The sequence below is a fragment of the Heloderma suspectum genome, chromosome 1 (assembly GCF_057233095.1).
Source record: "Heloderma suspectum isolate Gila_16-S chromosome 1, 16-S_ref, whole genome shotgun sequence".
NCBI lineage: Eukaryota > Metazoa > Chordata > Lepidosauria > Squamata > Helodermatidae > Heloderma > Heloderma suspectum.
The window spans coordinates 56,394,299-56,409,562 of NC_139458.1; the positions used below are offsets into that span (position 1 = coordinate 56,394,299).

The 15,264-nt window shown below is 42.8% G+C and overlaps 1 protein-coding gene across 1 annotated transcript in view; it reads right to left on the reverse strand.

Annotated features, from left to right (window-relative positions):
• Window positions 1-15,264, reverse strand: part of AKAP6 (A-kinase anchoring protein 6) — a 332,898-nt gene that overhangs the window by 35,912 nt on the left and 281,722 nt on the right. Inside the window, exon 12 of the mRNA XM_084827230.1 lies at window positions 12,192-12,407. Coding sequence (XP_084683356.1) covers window positions 12,192-12,407 — 216 coding nt within the window. The remainder of the gene's footprint in view (window positions 1-12,191; window positions 12,408-15,264) is intronic.

The following is a 15,264-nucleotide window of genomic DNA, read 5'->3' on the forward strand; positions in this document are numbered from 1 at the left end:
CGGTGAAAAGGTAGACTCACTGAGGGAGGGGGCCCATTGAGAGTTTCATGCCCAAGGGTCCTCTAAAGCCTGGAGCCAGCCCTGATGCTGACTGCCTTTCTTTCCTTGTTTTTATGCCAGTTTATAGAAAGAGGTCTTTATATGGTGAATTTTTCTACTGCTCTTTCCCCATTAGTTCTTGCTGTTCAAAATAATTATTTAGTTTGCAATTAGGCCATTTCAGATGCCAAGTGCTGTTAGTACTGAGAGGCGACGTGTACCAAAACGACAAAGTGATAACTAGTGCATTTGTCTCTTCAATAGGTGATTTTTTCAAAATGTGTAATGAGCATCATTCCATTGATTTTTTTTAAGTAGCGCACCAATGGGAAAGGCAAAGAACAGTGACACTTAATTTAGGAGCAACTTTATGAAGGACTGTTTTCTTTTCCCTAAAGTGTCAGAAAAGCACAAAAGAAGAAGTGGATGAGGATATCAGCAATGCAGCTTTTTAGCACATTTTTGTTTTCCAGGTTTGCTTTCATTCATTATAAAGAATCTGGGATTTTTTCCCAACCTCCTCTCAAATGGTACTTTCAGCAGCTTCTTTGACTCTTAAGAATACGCATCCAAGAAAAAGGCTTCTGGAAAGAGAACGCTTGGTGGTGGTTTTATTTTTTTATTTTTTTTAAGTAAGCTGTCTCACCACTGCAGATTTTTCCAAGTTCTTACAACTCTAATTAAAATGTGGTAATTGGTTATGTTACCTCAATTACCATGATGCATGGACATTGATGCAGAGCGACACCAATTGAATCCCTTGGGTGTTATACCCTAAGGCCATCCCATTTATTGTGGCCTTATTATTTTCAATTATGTGGCTGGATGTACAGCATACTTTCAAAGCCAATGCACTTGGGAATTGTGCTGGACACATAGTGCAGTGTACTTACAGGCGCGTTCAGCGGCAGAGAAAAATCTGCATGATGGAAAGGAATCACCTTTCAGAACCGCATTAAAAAAAAATCTGTGTCAGGAGTACTGCAGAGAACTGGTAACATATTCGAATTGGGGCACCCCAAAACTGAATGATATTGGCTCAACATTTCTATCTGTCCTCTAGTTGGAATTAACAGCTTCTAAGCTATGTAAGAAAAGAAAAAAGAATAGTAGCTTTCTACACATGACAGATTTCAAGGTTAGGACAGTGAAATCACAGGTAATGAATTGAAAATAATATATTCCCTCTTTTGCAAGAGTTGTTTTGCCTGACCTCCTGTAGCACTGGTAATTCTGCTAATATGAGCAGCTTTTACAATGCTTCATAAAAGGAAGGCAGCAAGAATTCAGGAACCTTGATAAGTAGAATAACATAAGAACAGCGATATGGGCCTAAGCCCTTCTCATCTATCCCTCAGAGTCTATTGCTTAGCCTTTTCTAATAAAGTCTATTTACACAGAACAATTCTATGCACATTTGCTCAAGGTAAGTCCCACTAGGTTCAGTGGGGCTTACTCCCTGGAAAGTGTGCATAGGATTAAATCTTTAGTGCGTTATGTAAGACTAGTAATCAAAATATTTAGGAATGATCTGAACAGTGACAAGGAAGAATAAAGTTTTGGCAAATGGACAAAAGAAGATTACAAAATTGGTATGTTGAGAACCAGATTGAGTTCTTAAGGGGAAAAAAACAATTCAAAAAATTGGATTGGAGCTGTGGTCAAGAGTACATTTTATCAGCTCAGGCTAGTTCACCAAGGTTTCCATTCCTGGAGAAGAATTAACTGGCCATGGCAATTCCTGCCTTGGTTACATCCAGACTGGACTACTGTAACAAGTACTACCTGGGGCTGCCTTTGAAAACAGTTTAGAAACTTCAACTGGTACAGAATATGGCTCCTATTAGCTGGAGAACGAATCTGGCTTCTTGGAGAACATTATATCAAATCTATAACAGCTATATTGGTTCCCAGTTGACTCCCAGACTCAATGCAAAGTACTGATGTTGATCTTTAAGGCCTTAAATAATTTGAATACGTGATAGTTGAAGGAATGTCTTCTCCCATTTGAGCCTAATCCCATATTAAAATCTCTGTCAAAGGCCCTGCTTTACATGTCTGCTCTGTCTGAAGTGCAGTGGATAGCAAGGAGGGCACCTAGATCACCCATTTCATCTAGGAATGTCTGGACCTGAGCAATTATCACCCACTGGAGCCCCTTGTCTCAAAAGGGAAGATTGACCAGCCAATAGTTCCCAAAACCACTTGGTTCCATGGTGAACTTATTTAAGAATGGTCTTATAGATGGTTGCTTCAGGTAGTTGAGTCCCTTCCCCCATGGAACATTCACTACCTCCTGGATCCAACCAGTCATTCCCCTCAGGCTAGACATAATTAGCCAGATGGACAGGGGTTGAACATATAGGAAGTAGGTTGCACCCCTTCAAGCACATTGCCAACGTCCTCAGGCTGCAACAACTAAAATTTATCCAACTAAGAACAACTAAACCAATCCCTGAGAATATCCATATTTGTACTGCAAATAAAGTGGCATCTATTTGAGCATGGATGATATTTGCTTTGGACTTATCTGTTCATTATTTACATCTTTGACCAGGAAGCGAAATCCTCTCAGCTTTGTGTACCTCTGACACCTGAGGCACGTGACAACCCACTTTTAGGAGTCCTGGAACCCGTCATTTCGAAATGACTGATTTAGGCCAAAATACAAAGTTTTCTGTTTTGTGTTGGTGGAAATGTTTATTTATTTGATTGATTGATTGATTGATTTCTTAATCACCCATCTAGCCTGTCACCCAGCCACTCTGGGTGATGTACAACTGTACAAACAATTTAAAACAGTAAAATTACACATCAAAACATCGTATTTCTAAAAATACTCTAACCCACCCCAAATGCCTGCCTGAACAACCAAGTTTTCAATGCATGGCAGAAGCTCATTAAAGAGGGGGCATGGCGGAGTTCCCTAGGGAGGGAGTTCCACAGAGTTGGGGCCACCACAGAGAAGGCCCTCTCCCTCATCCTCACCAGCCTAGCTGTCCTGGCTGCTAGGACAGAGAGAAGGCCATTCAAAGCTGATCTTGTTGAGCAGCCTGTCTGGTGTTGCTGGAGGTTAGGGATGTACAAAAGTCACTTACCTTTTCGACGGGGTGATTCGCGGTGGGGGGGGTGTTCTGCACCTCCTCCCGAAATCCTAAACTGCCCGGCTCACTCCGCGGCGGCTCTGTGGAGCCGCCGGCCAGGGCCATCTGTAGCTGGAGTTCCGGCCGCAGACAGGCTGTTGCAGATACAAATGGCAGCCGCTGTAGCGGCCACCATTTGCGTCCTGCGAAGCTTCCATGATAGGCTAAATAAGTATTTACGTAGCCTATCACGGCAAGCCCCCCCCCAAAAAACAGCGTACACAAATGGCGGCGGCTGTGGCTGCCACCATTTGCGTTCCCTATTTTGAGCCATTTTGTTGTTGTTCAGTCGTTCAGTCGTGTCCGACTCTTCGTGACCCCATGGACCATAGCACGCCAGGCCTTCCTGTCCTGCGCTCTCTCCCGGAACGTGCTCAAGTTCATATTCATTGCATCCGTGATGCTATCTAGCCATCTCATCCTCTGCCGTCCCCTTCTCCTTTTGCCTTCAGTCTTTCCCAGCATCAGGGTCTTTTCCAGGGAGTTTTCTCTTCGCATTAGGTGGCCAAAATATTGGAGCTTCAGCTTCAGTATCTGTCCTTCCAATGAGCACTCAGGGTTGATTTCCTTTAGGATGGACTGATTTGACCTCCTTGCAGTCCAGGGCACTCGTAAGAGTCTTCTCCAGCACCACAGTTCGAAAGCATCAATTCTTCGGCACTCAGCCTTCCTTATAGTCCAGCTCTCACAGCCATACATTACTACTGGGAAAACCATAGCTTTGATTAGACGGACCTTTGTTGGCAAGGTGATGTCTCTGCTTCTTACTATGCTGTCTAGGTTGGCCATAGCTTTCCTCCCAAGGAGCAAGCGTCTTTTAATTTCATGGCTACAGTCACTGTCTGCGGTGATCTTGGAGCCCAAGAAAGTAAAATCTGTCACTGCTTCCATTTCTTCCCCTTCTATATGCCAGGAAGTGATGGGGCCAGATGCCATGATCTGAGTTTTTTTAATGTTGAGTTTCAAACCAGCTTTTGCACTCTCCTCTTTCACCCTCAACAAGAGGCTCTTGAGATCCTCTTCGCTTTCTGCCATTAGGGTGGTATCGTCTGCATATCGGAGGTTGTTGATAATTCTCCCAGCAATCTTAATTCCGACCTCTGATTCATCCAACCCGGCATTTCTCATGATGTACTCTGCATATAAGTTAAATAAGCAGGGTGACAATATGCAGCCTTGTCGTACTCCTTTCCCAGTTTTGAACCAATCGGTTGTTCCATGTCTGGTTCTTACTGTTGCTTCTTGACCCTCGTACAGGTTTCTCAGGAGACAGGTAAGGTGGTCTGGTACTGCCATCACTTTCAGAATTTGCCACAGTTTGTTGTGATCCACACAATCAAAGGCTTTAGCGTAGTCAATGAAGCAGAAATAGACGTTTTTCTGGAATTCTCTTGCTTTCTCCATGATGCAGCGAATGTTGGCGATTTGATCTCTAGTTCCTCTGCCTCTTCTAAACCCAGCTTGTACTTCCGGTAGTTCTCGGTTCGCATACTGCTGAAGCCTAGCTTGTAGGATTTTGAGCATCACCTTGCTGGCATGTGAAATGAGCGCAATTGTGCGGTAGTTTGAACACTCTTTGGCGTTGCCCTTCTTTGGAATTGGAATGTAAACTGACCTTTTCCAGTCTTGTGGCCACTGTTGAGTGTTCCAGATTTGTTGGCATATTGAATGCAGCACTTTAACAGCATCATCTTTTAGGATTTTAAATAGCTCGGCTGGAATACTGTCATCTCCGCTAGCTTTGTTGTTACTAATGCTTCCTAAGGCCCACTTGACTTCACTCTTGAGGATGTCCGGCTGAAGTTCAGTGACCGCACTATCATGGCTATCAGGGACATTCAGATCTTTCCTGTATAGTTCTTCTGTGTATTCTTGCCACCTCTTCTTAATCTCATCTGCTTCTGTTAGGTCCCTGCCTTCTTTGTCCTTTATCATGCCCGTCTTTGCACAAAACGTTCCCTTGAGATCTCCAATTTTCTTGAAGAGATCTCTAGTCTTTCCCATTCTGTTGTTTTCCTCGATTTCTTTGCATTGTTCATTTAAGAAGGCCTTCTTGTCTCTCCTTGCTATTCTCTGGAACTCTGCATTCAGTTGGGTATATCTTCCCCTTTCTCCCTTGCTTTTCGCTTCCCTTCTTTCGTGACCTACTTGTAAAGCCTCATCAGACAGCCACTTTGCTTTCTTGCATTTCTTTTTCTTTGGGATAGATTTCGTTGCTGCCTCCTGAACAATGTTACGGACCTCCGTCCATAGTTCCTCAGGCACTCTGTCTATCAGGTCTAATCCCTGAAATCTATTCCTCACCTCCACTGTATATTCATCAGGGATATGATTTAGGTCATACCTGAACGGTTTAGTGGTTTTCCCTACGTTCTTCAATTTCAGCCGAAATTTTGCAAGAAGCAGCTCATGATCTGAGCCACAGTCAGCTCCAGGTCTTGTTTTTACTGACTGTATGGAGCTTCTCCATCTTTGGCTGCAAAGGACATAATCAATCTGATTTCGATATTGACCATCTGGTGACGTCCATGTGTAGAGTCGCCTCTTGTGCTGTTGGAAAAGAGTGTTTGCTATGATCAACATGTTCTCTTGGCAAAACTCTATTAGCTTTTGTCCTGCTTCAGTTTGTACACCAAGGCCATGCCTGCCTGTTATCCCGGTGATTTCTTGACTTCCTACTTTAGCATTCCAATCCCCTATGATGAAGAGGACATCTTTTTTTGGTGTTAATTCTAGAAGGTGTTGTAGGTCTTCATAGAACCGATCAACCTCAGCTTCTTCGGCCTCAGTGGTTGGGGCATAGACTTGAATTACTGTGATGTTGAATGGTTTGCCTTGGATTCGTACTGAGATCATTCTATCATTTTTAAGATTGTACCCCAGTACTGCTTTTCCCACACTTTTGTTGACTATGAGTGCTACTCCATTTCTTCTAAGGGATTCTTGCCCACAATAGTAGATATGATAGTCACCTGAATTAAATTCGCCCATGCCTGTCCATTTGAGTTCGCTGATTCCCAAGATGTCGATGTTCAATCTTGCCATCTCATGTTTGACCACCTCCAGCTTACCTTGATTCATTGATCTGACATTCCAGGTTCCTAAACAATATTGTTCTTTGCAGCATCGGATTTTCTTTTCACCACCAGACACATCCACAGCTGAGTGTCCTTTCGGGTTTGGCCCAGCCGCTTCACTCTTTCTGGCGCTACTTGGAAATACCCTCTGCTCTTCCCCAGTAGCATATTGGACACCTTCCGACCTGAGGGGCTCATCTTCCGGCGTCATCTCTTTTAGCCTTGTGATACGTTCCATGGGGTTTTCTTGACAAGAATACTGGAGTGGGTTGCCATTTCCTTCTCCAGTGGACCACATTTTGTCAGAACTCTCTGCCATGACCTGTCCGTCTTGGGTGGCCCTGCACGACATAGCTTATGGCTTCACTGAGTTATGCAAGCCCCTTCGCCACAACAAGGCAGTGATCCATCAAGGGGTGAGCCATTTTAGCCTACGTAAATATTTACGTAGGCTATTACGGCTAAAAAAAGGGAATGCAAATAGCATAGTGGGCGCCATTTACATTCCTTTTTTCCCTCCATTTTAGCCTAAGTAAATATTTATGTAGGCTATTAGGGCAAAAAAAAAAAAGGAACACGAATAGCGCCCACTATGCTATTTGTGTTCCCTTTTTTTCGCCGTAATAGCCTACGTAAATATTTACGTAGGCTAAAACGGCTCAAAATAGGGAACACAAATGGCGGCCGCCGCAGCTGCCGCCATTTGCGTACGCTGTTTTTTTTTGGCTTGCTGTGATAGGCTAAGTAAATACTTACGTAGCCTATCACGGCCTCCGCAGGGACGCAAAAGGCATCCCTGCATTAGCCGTGATAGGCCACATAAGTATTTACGTAGCCTACCACGACTATGATCAGGAAGCTATGATCAGGAAGCGCAGGGCAGCCGCCATTTGCAAGTCAGCGTGGATAGCAGCAGGTAAGTGCTCCGTTTTGTGCGCCTTTCGTGGGTTGGAGGGGCGGGGGCTTCGTTCTGCCACGGAATTCGGGGGGCCGAATGCACTGGCATTCGGCCTCACCGAGATCTGTGGTGGAATTCTCTGACATCCCTACTGGAGGTGTTCCTTGAGATAGGCTGGGCTGGAACAGTATAGGGTTTTAAAGGTCAAAACCAACACCTTGAACTTGGTCTTGAAAACAACTGGTAACCAGTGCAACTCCTTCAGTACCGGAGTGATGTGTTCACGCCGGCGGCTGCCTTTAATCAGGCGAGCTGCCATGTTCTGCACCAGCTGCAGCTTCTGAACTGTCTTCAAGGGTAACCCCACGTAGAGTGCATTACAGTAGTCTAGATGAGAGGAGACCAGGGCATGTACTGCCGATGTAAATGAATTTACAGACTGTCAATCTAAATAATTTACATAACCTTTTCACTTAATTAAATGAAATAAACAAAAAGACTTAAAGAAACACATGATTGGATGGTGAAAGGGTGTTTGGGATTGCTTCAGTTGGCAATCTTATGCCAACTGTTGTTTTGATATATGCTGACAATTAGGGATGTACGAAAGGCACTTACCTGGTCCCTCAGCTTGCTTCGTGGTGGGGGGGAGGTGCTTCGGTTCTCCCCCCGAAGTTCAGGCCGGGGGGGAGGCGCCCCGCCTCGCCCGGCCGAAATTCAGGCCGGGGGGGAGGCGCCCCGCCTCGCCCAGCCGAAATTCAGGCCGGGGGGGGAGGTGCCCCGCCTCGCCCGGCCAAAATTCAGGCTGGGGAGAAGCGCCCTGTCTCCCTGGCCGCGAAATACAAAAGTGAAAAACAAAACAAAAAAACACACCTGTGATAGGCTACGTAACGATTTACGTAGCCTATCACGGCTGACTTTGGAAATCTAGCCGTGATAGGCTACGTAAATCGTTACGTAGCCTATCACATTTTTTTTTTTCACTTTATTTTGTAATGGCGGCGGCGGCAGCCGGTCAGAAGACCGGCCACCGCCCCCGCCCCCCGCCACCGAGAGGGACATTTGAGGGAGGTAAGTCCCATCCCGGGGGTGGGCGGGGGGGCAGAGAATTTCACCGCCAATTTCGGGAGGCTGAATGCATTGGCATTTGGCCTCCCCGAGATTCGTGGAGAAATTCTCCGCCATCCCTACTGACAATATGAGAAACAATCTACTAAGATCTTTTCTTGCACAACAGCCACTTATCCAGCCCTATAGCAACCTTATATTGGACCAACAACTTTAACTTCTGTACTCTGAGAAGGAATCTTTTATTAGAAATCCAGCTTCTCAGAATATTCAGGTCTCCAATTTTAAATAATGAAACTATTATTTTATAGTAATACTAAACTATTAAGGGTGTAATCCTCTACAGACTTACTTGGCAATAGGTTGCACAATAAGTTGTGTCCCACTGAACACAACTTCTGAATAGATAAGTATAGATTGCACTGTGAAAATAGTACACAGTAAGTCATCTTAAAATATATTTTAAAAAGCTACTAAAAACAAAGAAATCTCCAAGCTCTTTACAAGTAATTCAACATATTATTTGAGCAATAATAATAACAGGATGAAAAGGAAAATGTTGGTAGATGTATTAAAAGAAAGAATAGAAGATGGAAGCAACTCCTGAACTTCCGTAAGACATGATCTAATCAGCCAGGCCAGTGTTTTCACTGTCAATGACTCTTGCCAATACTGAGTCAGATGCCATCAGAGATGTAAACACATCCCATTTGTTTTCATATATTACAGTATACTGTGGGCAACCTCAATTTTTTTTTAAAAAAAAAACAATTTGTTTCCCAGGGATACCATTCATGTGCCAAGACTGGCACACCATCAAGTGTAGAAAGATAGGCAAAGCAGAGAAAGCAATCTTGGGATCAGCCCAAGAAATGACTACACAGGAACTGAATGAAAGGAAATGCTGTAGCATGCCAGCTTGGAATTGGGAGATGGGGAGCGGGAGGGGGGGAGGGAGTGAGAACACAAGACCGACTAACTCAATTTAGTTCCAACTAGAACGTTCTGATTCTAAGAACCCTTTTATCACTTGAGAATCCTGTAGATATACATACCCACATTTTCACACTATGTACATACTTTATACATTTGTGGTGAGGGGGTTCCCCAAAGCAAAAATAAAACCTACAATTAAAATCAAGTAACTATACTGAGAGTTCTTAATGGCTGCCATTGCTTGGCAGAAGGGAAGTTGTATTCCCTACAAGGTAAAAGGTAATTCAGTCCAGCAAACAAGTCTAGGTTACCCCAGGCAAAGTGAGAACAAAGCAGTGTGGAGCTTGTGAAGTTCTCCAGTGTCCCGACATCAAGAAAACACACAGTGCGTGTATACTCCCCCTAGCCCAATCGATTTCTATCCAAATAGAGCTACAATACTTCACTCCTGCTGCAAGAGCAACACTGGCCTTTAATTAGGGCATAGCAGTTTATTTAGAGGAACTGCAGCTACACACAGCAGCGGCTCGCCTGGGAAAGAGGAGAGTAGCTCTGGTTGCAGTGACAGCTTACACTATGTGTTCCGCAGCCTGCAGGGTCTTCTCACAACTGTCTCTTGCCTCTGCATCAGGCAAAAGAGAACAGTAAGTTCTAGAAGCAGAAATTGAAGTGGGAACACATAAAACAGAAACAGCACAGCTGCTATTGTAAGTAAGTAAGTATACAGAAACTCTTCTCATCACATGTATGCTTCTGGGTCAGATGGACTGACTCTCTCCTTCTTCACCAGGGTGATGTAAGGCCAAGTGCTTGTAAGAGTGACTCAGGAATGTGATGGAGGCAGGCATAGACAACATCATATGCCTGCTCCTAGTAATTGGCAGCCCTGAAGGTTTGGGGGTGGAATGCAGGACATCCTGCATAAATTCGTTGACCTGGCAAGAGCCTTTCCTGCACTATTTTAAAAGACTCAAAGGTGTCTATTCTTGTACATTAGAAAGTAGCACAACTGTCCTACTGTCTTCTATAAATAATTCAAAATAAGCCTCACCAGCATGTGAAATGGCGGGACATGCAAAATATGCAATACTTTAATGTTTCACATTTGTATCCCACCCTTCCTCCCATGAGCTGAGAGCAGCACTCATGCATATGAATTATATATAATATAATATAATATATACACTGGGTATTATGCTATGTAGTGTGGCTCTTTCAGGTTATATATATAATGGATCAACACACTTTTGGACTCTCTTTGGTGGTATGACTATGGGCTCTCCTTGATGGCGTGGCTATGGGGCTGTCATGATGAGCTCCTGGACTTCAAAATTTAGCACTGCACCTGACGTATTTTATGAAAGTTTTGAATTGCTTTAAGAACTCTCGTCAAAAAGCGAGACACAGATCAAATCAAAGTGAGCCACAGATCAAATTAAACAACCAATCAGTGACTAGCCATTGAAGCCAATGGCAGAATTCTATAGGTTCTCAAGAAAAGATTGGGACAGAATATGTCAAGGATGCTTTTAAGTATTGAATAGCCTGTTTCATGACAGGCTGAAGTAGATTAGATATAGAACAATTATAGTGTTAAGATTTTAAGCCTGAAGAAAACATTTAATACCAAAGCTGATTCTACTAGAGATGGTGGAAGTTGTGGTTGGATGGTGGTTGAGGGTGGGGTGGAGGTTGTGGTTGGTGATGGGGTGGTTGATGCGAGAGCATAAAGCATATAGATATATAGTAGCTGTGGACTAATATTCAGAATAAGGACAGGATCTGCTTTACAGAGAGCCAGATAAGTGACTGTACTATATCATATTATGATCTACAAGAAATGTTTCTGTCTAATCCCAAAAAGTGTTGACTATCCTTACCTAGCACTGAGTTTATTCTGCAAAATCCATTCAGTGTCTTAATTAGGGATGGCGGAGAATTCTGCTGCCATGGATTTCAGTGAGGCCGAATGCACTGGCAGCTGGCCCCCCAAAACCCATGGCGGAACGGCCTTCCACCCCCAGCCCCCCCGCAGAATCCACCCCGGGATGAAGCTTACCTGGAGCGGATGTTCCGGCGGCAGCAGCAGCTGGTCTCTTGGCTGGCTGCTGAGGACTCAAATGGCGGCCACCGTAGCGGCCGCCATTTGTGTCCAGCCAGGCTGCCGTGATAGGCTATGTAAGTATTTACTTAGCCTATCACGGCAAAGGCAGCCATGCAAATGGCGGCCACCATGCCATTTGTGTAGCTGCCTTTGCCGTGACAGGCTATGTAAATACTTATGTAGCCTATCACGGCAAGCTAAAAAAAAAAAAAAAGCGCACACAAATGGAGGCAGCTACGGTGGCCGCCATTTGCGTTCCCTTTTTTCCGCTGTTTTAGCCTATGTAAATATTTACGTAAGCTATTACGGCGAAAAAATGGGGAACGCAAATAGCGTAGTGGGCGTTATTTGCATTCCCCTTTTTTTTGCCCTAATAGCTTACGTGAATATTTACGTAGGCTAAAACAGCGAAAAAAAGGGAACTCAAATGGCGGCCGCTGTAGCCAACGCCATTTGTGTACGTGTTTTTTTTTCCCCAGAAGGCTGCCCAGCGGCCGGATGTCCGGCTGCGGGCGGCCCTGGCCGGCGGCTCCACGGAATCTCCACAGAGCGGAGCTGGCCGGATTAGGATTTCGGGGGGAAGTGCAGAGCGCCTCCCCCCCGCGAATCACCCCGTCAAAAAGGTAAGTGACTTTCGTACATCGCTAGTCTTAATAGGATCAGAAATTATGTGGTCAAAAATACTGAAATCAAGGGTTTGTGTTATTTCTGCATGTTGCATTAATCCGTTAATTCCCTTGACATTATATAAAACATTATATATTTTGGGAGAAGAGTTCAGGAATCTAATTTTTTTGGATGCTGTTGCACCTTTAATGAATAGTTCAAACTAAGCTGAAGGACATTGGAAAAATATGCCCCATGTGGATGGGTGGGAGTGAAAGAACATATGTAGATAGATGTCACTTACTGTAGATGTCACTTACTGTATGTTTTGCCAACTTCCTCCGCAATCGAGTTTGCCACTGGACAGCTTGCATGACGATGGCTTCCCACCTTCTTTCAAGATTTACAATTATCAGCTGCATTGACTGGTGATCTGCATTCAGATTACAGGTATCTTGATCGTCAAGGAGGTGCTGGCACAAACGTAACACTGAGCCTACACCTCGTCGTCTGTGTTTAATTTCACAGCAGAGGGACTGTGGACAGAAGAATGATCAATGTCAATGCACTATATTCTACTAAGGTATAAAAATTCATGGTCATTTGCGGAGTGAAGCGGTTCTTTAATGAACAATAGTCAAACTGGAATGCAGGTGCATTGTGGTTAAACACAATACCTCTCTGACTCAATTTTAACTATGAGAGGAGTTAAAGTTTAACCCTTTAAAAAGTGATATTCCTAGTCCTTTAGCCCCAATTGATTCATATCCACCAAGGCTAGCCTTCCTGAAGATTTTTATATTACTTTATGGAGATGACGCTGTTCTGCTCTCTCAGAAATAGCCCTAGGGTCCCACCAGGTTGAGGGCTCCCAATATAATTGTTCATATTGCCTAAGGTTGGGAGACAAACAAGGTAGCACCCATTCAATTTTTTCACCTTTGACAAGGTGAAAAACCACTCTGGCAGTGGCTTACAGAATCAAATAGGAAGCCTATTCCCAGAATTCTAAGCGGAAGTGCTGCAATGCTTCCTTGGCCGAGACTATACTTTTGGACAAGCAACAGCCCTGAGTGGGAGGGAGGGGGACAATACCGCACACCCACTTCACTCTGCTTTACTTACTTAGGATTGCTCTCTTACTAGTGAGTACATGAACACAGGGGGACTTACTTCTGAGTAAACATGCATGGGATTGCACAGCAAAAGATTATTTAACTTTCTCTGGATTGCAGTCCATAAGAAATATGGATAGCACTATAGTCACAGAGTCAGCAAAAACACTATTAAATATATATACAAACCACAGGGTCAGCTTTATTAGGAACAGCCAAAGTTCACATTCAGGATACCAACTTTTGAGTTAAACATAACTCTTCCTTCGGCTCGATGATCAAGGAAAAGAGAAAGGAAATAACCATGCTGCATTCTGAACATTTGTAAGCCTTAATAAAGGTATGATTTCACCACCTCTGTGACTTTATAAAAATACTTTTATAATGAACAAACACAACTTTTGAACTATTTTATATCTTGTAGCACTACTGCGTATGTTGTGTTATTTGGTTTGCCCATCCTACATCCCTATTTGTTCCAATGCACATCTGCAGTCAACATTACAGTGCATTAGGTAATTTTTGAAGAGAGACACCAAGGGGAAATACCACAAATACCTTAGGAAGATGAATCCTTCAGCCATGCCCCCCACAAACTGTGCTTTGAGTTGCTGTAGATTTAGCATCTTCTACCATATTATAGCACGGAAGCCCTTTTCACATTCAGGAGCTTTCTAGACAATTTAAAGTATGTAACGTGACAGCATCTGTTTCTCTCTGCAGGATGCTACAGATGAAAGTACATAAACCCATGAGAAAAATATAAGCTATCACCCACGCATTTCAGGTTTCCTTCTAGGGAGAATTTGGTGGCACCAGGATGGGGGTAGGAAATTACACTTAGTAAGAACAGCTTTGGGAAAAATATCAGAGCTGTTTGTTGATGCTGGAGCTTCAAAACATTGATGGTTGCAACCGTCTAATCGACACTGCTATTTCCAAAAGGGGAAACTAAATACTACAACTGGTTAAAAATGATAGGAAAATTGCATTTGGGACATTTTGTACATAAGAAAGTATTTTTTCCCTCAGAAAGTTTTGTGTTTCCTTACCAGTGTTAAGCTGAATTCCTAAAAGCAAAACTGTGGTGTGAATATCTAATATCTATACATATATTCCTTTTTATGTATCCAAATAATGAGAAAGTGATTGTTAAATTGAAAGTCTTCAACAAAAATTATGATTATATCCATAATAGAGCTGAATTACTCACTAAACAGCTTCCTCTTCCACAATTGGGCTGTTCTAACAGTTAACAGATTGCTTATTAATGAACAAGGGTAAACAAGACAATGCAATCTCATTTAGAATGGGTGTTTTAATGCCTAAAAGTATTTGTGTTCAAAATGTTAATCCCAATAAAATTTCATTAGAAGATGTCTTAAAATGATTAAGTGTATTTCATTGTAAAGTAACACTGCACAGTTTATCAGCAGGTGGACATTTCATACAGATGTTCTCCTTATTAATAAAATGCATTCTATAACTGTTTCAATTGCCTAACTCTTATAATAGCCAGAATTCCATTATTTCTATAATAAGGGAACTCTTCCCGTTTAATATGTCTGAATTTTCAATAAGTTGAATAACAAATTTCAAAATGACTATTTATGGCAAAATATAACAATTAATGATATTATTCAGTTTATAGCAGTGATGCATTTTCACATGTTTCCTGAACTTGTCCATATTTACTTTCATGTTTTTTTCCCCTACCATTCAGAATTCTCTGCGAAGACAGATGTAATATTAAAGCAGAAGTTAAGTTGGTTTCCTCACACACACTTGTCAGTGTTGCAATTTATGAAATCAATTTACAGGCCAGCAAATCAAATGCTGCTTCTACCAATGAAGCTCTGGTGGCACTTCCAGTTCTTAACCAAACATGTCCATACTATTCTTCTTAACATTTCTCCCTTGACTTTGGAAGAGTACATGTTGCTAAAGCTAGTCTGAGATGCTAAATCATCTAAAAAACTTTTCAGAGAATTGCGGGGAGGTGAAGGGTTCATGACCGCCTCAGCCCAGTCAATGCTGTCCATATACAGCCTCTACTGTCAGTCTCTTCAGAGCTATACAGTGGAGAGGGAAAGGAACATATTTATTTTTATTTACAAAATGTATATACCACACTACATCTAACAAATTCTGGAGCAGGGAACAATAAAAGGTAAACAGAATAAAAACACCATATTAAAACATATAAAAAAATAAAAAACTGATTAAAAGTTAAAAGAAAACAAAACAGAATACCAATAAAAACCGTGGGTGGTCAATC